The sequence below is a fragment of the Silurus aristotelis genome (genome assembly GCF_946808225.1).
Source record: "Silurus aristotelis genome assembly, chromosome: 7".
NCBI lineage: Eukaryota > Metazoa > Chordata > Actinopteri > Siluriformes > Siluridae > Silurus > Silurus aristotelis.
This window is the reverse complement of record NC_139580.1, coordinates 9,077,798-9,083,804: the sequence shown is the minus strand read 5'-3', so window position 1 is coordinate 9,083,804 and position 6,007 is coordinate 9,077,798. Positions and strand designations below refer to the sequence as shown.

Genomic DNA, 6,007 nt, shown 5'->3' with positions numbered 1-6,007 from the left:
CACGTTTGTAGAAGCGGTCTGCATGTCCAGTTGGTTGATTTTATTCTCCTGTAACCATGAAGTGATTGGAACACCCAATTCAAGGATTTGGATGGGTGAGTGAATACTTTTGGCAATATAGTGTATAAATAGAATATGAATTACAAATTGAAAAGCAGAAACCATGCAATGACAATAACCTAGAGGCGTGAGGAGGTAGTGCATCCCACTCTCTAGTTTTTGTTTAAATGCTAATGAGTTCCTTAAAGCTTAAAAGCAACAGGCAATATTTAAAAAAATATTAACGGCATGAAATGCAGGACTTTTCAATATTTATTTTAGATCTGTATTTGATGTCAGTATTTGGCAAAGGTTTTATTTTAGCTATAGATACAATTTCTTATATTCAAAGACAATTCTTTAGCGATAAAGACACAAAAAGTTATTTCAGACCGTTCCTGCACCATTGAGTGTTTTAAAACTAAAGCAACCACGCAGCTCTGGTTGACAGTAAGACTTTGTATTGAATGTGCAATTATGCATAATACAGGACTTATTCAGAACAACATAAAGATAACTGACAATTATTAGTCATTACTTCGTGGAATAAAAAATGGATTAAAATAAGCAACATAAAATAGCACAAGAGCAGAAGTTGGTCATCGGTCAGTCATTCACTGTACACTTTATAAAAGTTAAACTGCCTTTTCTTCCTGAAAACCACACTGATGTCTTTCCTTATACAGATTTAGGCAAGTGTTGGAATAAATATATAATTGATAATAATAGAATTGATGAACAAATCCTCACTGAACAAACTATTTAGTTTAACATTAATTCAACTCTGTAACCGTAAAACTGGCACATGGAAACCCATTCCTGGATCCTGGTCGGATTATTCAGAGCGCTCAAGATCAAAGAAAAGGGAAAAGTCGTTTCTTCAGGATATACAGAACAGTGGCAAGAAAGAGTGCCAAAGCCAGGAAGATGAGCAGTTTGTCTGTCAGCTCACGTCGGTTATATTTTGTGATGAGTTTTCGTCCCAGTTGGATGGTCCCCGTCATTGCCTTAAAGTCTTCATTGGTTTCTTGAACGGTTCTTGATGATGTGGCTATAAAGAGAAAATGATGATTATTATTATTATTATTATTATTATTATTATTGGTCTCTGAATTAGAGGCAACTGTTGAGCACTTGATATCTGTGTGTGTGTGTGTGTGTGTGTGTGTGTGTGTGTGTGTGTGTGTGTGTGTGTGTGTGTGTGTGTGTGTGTGATGACCATGACAGTTGTAATCTAAAAATGTTGGGGCTTGTTTGGGGGCTTCAGTGCAGATCTCAGTAAAGGGAGCAATTCATGTAGTCTAATTGTAAATTTAAGAAAGAAAAATCCAGGATCCTTTGCATCTTTTAGCTCTTAGAGTATGAAACAAAAAGACAGTGGCTAGCAGCCAAACGCCTGGATAAACAAAAACAGCCTTTACCCAGAGTGCTTATGGTCTCCTCGCTCTGCTTCACCTGCTGTGACATCATTCTACTGATGCTCATCAGACTCTCGGTGATGTCGCTGGAGGTCTGAACCAGGCTCTCCTTTGTCACCTTTCTGAAAAGGAATCACCCAAGTTAAAAAAAATAAGTAAATAAAATGCACTACACTGATTCATAGCTGGTGTGGTGAGATTGTGAAGCACCAACATTTAACCTTGTATTTCTTTAATCTTCAAATAAAAGCATCTCCATAAATAAATAAATTGTGGCCTGTTTAGATTTAGGATGTTTCCTGATGAAATGTCAGATAAGAATGTCGTAATAATTGTGAAGTGTGCGTGAGAAGCACATTTCTCTAAGTTCCCTAAGCTGCTTTTAAATAATGTATTAAAAAATTATAAATTTTAACTTAAGTATTGACCATTTTTCTTTTTATTAAACATGAACAGTGCCAATGTGAATGACCAAACGCCCTCTACTGACTAATGGCAGTATTACGGTTACATTTAAGAAGACAAACTCGCAGGATTTGATTTCCTTTTACAGTTAGGGCATTTGGCAGACCATTATCTCAATTATTCACTTAGCAGTTGTGGGTAGAAGCGTCTGTCTTGGTGGTGGTGGGTTTTTAACCTTCCAATCAGAAGTTCTCTTCCCTGATTTAATTAACAATTTTGACGTATAAGGTATGAAAGGCTGCTGTATGATACCTCAGAGTAAACTTCATTCAGACCTGCAGACCAATAAGTAAGGTTAGGGTTTAAACAAACAAACAATTCAATCAATTATTTGAATATGACCAGTATTTAAAAAATAAATAAATAACAAGAATAACACACACAGAAACACCATTTGTTTGTCCTTTATATTAATATAAATATGTTTTTTATATCCCATACAAAAAGCCAGTGCATTTGATATGTCTCACACATAATCACCTCTGTCTTGCAGCCGTGTCACCTACACTCAACAAATCTTCTTTCTCCAGTTTATCAATTGCCAGATTGCTGGCCAGGTTGGCTTTCCTCCATGCTGTCTGGTTACTGCAAGGGCAAAAGATCTCGATTACAGAGAGAAAGTATTCACACCCCTGAACATTTCACTGATTATTACAGTCACACACATAACCTATGACCAGAGCACTGATACATCAAAGTACAATGTAAATCTGTGAATGTTCAGGATAGGGAGGAAAACGTCTTCACCTCAGCGTGCACACACACACACAGGTGCGTAAACAATAAGGCAGTTATTATCCAGTCTTCATAATCCTGACCTGAGCATCTGTTTCCGATGTGCCTCCACGTGTTTGAGCAAAGCCAGCTTGTCCGATTCTTTATCCTGCTCCTTCCCCATTTGCTCCAGATCCTGTAATGTGAGGTGTGAATGTTAAAACCACACAAAACAACACTCCTGTTCTCCAGATAGAAACGTCTTGCTAAATCACCTGGATCCTCTGGCGAAGACGGACAAATTTCTCCTTCACTGTACTGTTGAACTCTGTTAGTTTAGTGTGTGGCCCGGTGCATTCACTAATATCCTGAAACAGTGCAGAAAACACACAATTCATACACATAGATAGCAGAAAATCAGATACATACAAAAACTTTTTATAGGATCACATTTTAAACATTTAATGGTTTTACCCTCATTGCTAGAGAACAATGAGATCATCATCATCATCATCATCATTAACATCCTTAATTTTTCATTCCTAAAGACAGACATTGGTACATCCCCAATTTCTAATAAGTTAGGAAAAAAGTTAAATGCAAATAAAAACAGAAGGCAGAGTTTTTTGTTGAAGAGTCCAGATAATGAAATGACCAGTAGGTACATCATAAAGCAAAAAATACAACAAAGAAGCCCCAGGACTGTTGACCAGCAAGAATCTTGTATCAGATCTAAACCACATATCATTTCTCTCCCCAAACTATTTAAACTGGTCTCAGTTCCCAGACGTACAAAGACGAGGAGATGCTATAGATTGTTAAACATGATCCTGTCCCAACTTTTTTGAGACGTGTTGCAGCAATCACTTTTAAAATGACCTTTTTTCCCCCCTTAAAATGGTACATTTTATCAGTATAAACAATTGCTATGTTTTCTTGGTTTTATTGTGAATACAAATTGGATTTAGGACATTTGCGAATTATGGCATTGTTTTTTTACTGTATTTCTGGAATCGGAGTTGTACTTTTTTTTTTTTTTTTTACGAAGAAATGTGTGCGATCAGCTTTTTTTGTAGTTATGTTTTTTTATGTACATATAATAAATAATTACATTTGTAAAGATTTATACAAATATTTGTTTTGTTTTTTTTTTAATAGAAAAACAATACTTTTTTTAATGTATTTTCCTGACAGAAGTAAGTCATATTCAGTAGTTGTTGTTTTCTTTCATTCAAAATATATACGTTTTTCTTTTGTGATAGTTATAATGCAGACTATTATTATTAGTAGTAGCATTTTTCATTCAATTTATGTACCTTTTTATTATATTTTTGATAGTTACGGAACAGATTTTATAATAATTAGTTCTAATAAACTATAATTATTGTAGAATTGTATTATTATTATTATTATTGTTATTAATCCCTCTGTGTAACCGAGACATTTACTTTTTATATTAAAATTTATCTTTTTTTCTTGCATTTCTTATTATTAGGTAACTCTGTGTGTGTGTGTGTGTGTGTGTGTGTGTGTGTGTGTGTGTGTGTGTGTGTGTGTGTGTGTGTAACAGAAAACACATAAAACAGCCATATTTACATTAAATAAACCCACAGTCTCCCTAAAATCAGGTGTCACAGGCCTACCTGTATGAGAGCTTTAATTTCCAGATCATATTTGATGATCTCCTGCTCACAGATCCGTACGTGGACATCATCCATAACTGCTCTGTAAGCGGAAGTCCTCCTGTATGGAGACCGGGGCTGTATCCCAAAAACATCTTCTCTTAGAACTGTAGTTAACTACATAGGGTGTACAGATCTAGCGTCCTTCTCAGAGGTAGTGCACTCGTTGAGAATAGGGAAAGGTCCAGGGCGTTAAAATGTGTACTGAAATGCGTGTCCCAAACCAAACGGTAGGCCGCCTACAATTAGTCTGTTTAAGTGCACTATTGAGTGCTTTAGGAAAGATAATGCGGTTTGAGACACAAACCAACAAACACCAGGCTCTTCGACGGGGACAAACTGTGAAGCTAGCAACAATAAAACAAAGAAATAAACCCCGGAAGTAACGCATTTTCCTTCAAAATATAAACTATAGAAATTATAGATCAAATTATATGTATTTTTTCTTTCTTTCTTTCTTTCTTTCTTTCTTTCTTTCTTTCTTTCTTTCTTTCTTTCTTTCTTTCTTTCTTTCTTTCTTTCTTTCTTTCGTTCTTTCGTTCTTTTTCATCTGGACCATATCTTGTTCTCGGTTTGTCTTATTATTGACAATGTCCAACTCAAGATTTACTTGGATATGACTTTCAATACCAGACACTGTCGCAAAGCAGTTCTATAGAAATCCAATTATCAGGAAAAAAAAAAAAAGATAAATTAATATATCTATTCCAATGATTTTATCCTTAAGAAGCAAACCAAAGATTTGAGGGAAAAATCCCTGACACCATGTGAGGAAGAAACCTCTGGGTGACACAAAATACCTTCATTATTGTTACATCATTATTGAGTTCACTGATGGTCACTTGTATGTTAAATTTCTTCTTCTTCTTCTTCTTCTTCTGGCTGCTCCCAATAGGGGTCGCCATGGCGGATCACCCATCTCTATACCCCTCTGTCTTCTACATCTACCTCTTTCAACCCAACTACCTGCATGTCTTCCCTCACCACATCCATAAACCTCCTCCTTGGTCTTCCTCTTTTCCTCCTTCCTGGTGGCTCCATCCTCAGCATTCTCCTACCGATATACCCCATGTCCCTCCTCTGCACATGTCCAGACCATCTCAATCTCACCTCCCTCACCTTTTCTCCAAAATGTCCTAAATGCATGGTCCTTCTAATAAACTCATTTCTAATCCTGTCCACCCTCGTCACTCCCAATGTAAATCTCAGCATATTTGTTAAACTGTTTACATTAATTGCAGTCCAACAGGAATTAAATGGTTTCTAAGTAAAACTATTCACAGTAATGCTATTTTTTTCTTGGATGCTGATGTAAAGGAATGCTCATTCTATCCAAAGGTACAGCATCAAGATGGATCAACAGGTGGCTGGATGACTGAAATCTCAGGAATTATTCTTATTGTGATGAATGAACATCCCAGACACATCATGAATGTGGGCAAAAACCTGTTTAATGCAACCTAAATTACGTTTAGTAAAAAAAATCATGTCTCCAGCCCTGTGATAGACTGTTGTTTAATCAGGAATGTGTTCCTGCCTCTCATTATGTATCTCATCAAGCTCCACTGTCCTGTAGAGGGCGCCAAATATCTGTCCCAGATCAAAAGCCATTTACAAGACGCAATAACAGTGATCATTTACAATAGTGATTTTTTTTTTTTTTTATCTTCCTATTCAGATAACAAAATA

At 36.0% G+C, this 6,007-nt stretch overlaps 1 protein-coding gene across 1 annotated transcript; it reads right to left on the bottom strand.

Moving 5' to 3' along the window:
* Positions 1–286: 286 nt before the first annotated feature.
* On the bottom strand, positions 287–5,251 carry bnip1a (BCL2 interacting protein 1a). The gene is made up of 7 exons (XM_083547185.1): positions 5,119–5,251; positions 4,280–4,396; positions 2,912–3,004; positions 2,741–2,832; positions 2,403–2,507; positions 1,461–1,579; positions 287–1,090 (listed from the first exon to the last, which is right to left on the bottom strand). Exons 1-7 carry the CDS (start codon positions 5,221–5,223, stop codon positions 894–896), a joined length of 828 nt encoding a protein of 275 aa, XP_083403311.1. The 5' UTR covers positions 5,224–5,251; the 3' UTR covers positions 287–893.
* Positions 5,252–6,007: the final 756 nt, after the last annotated feature.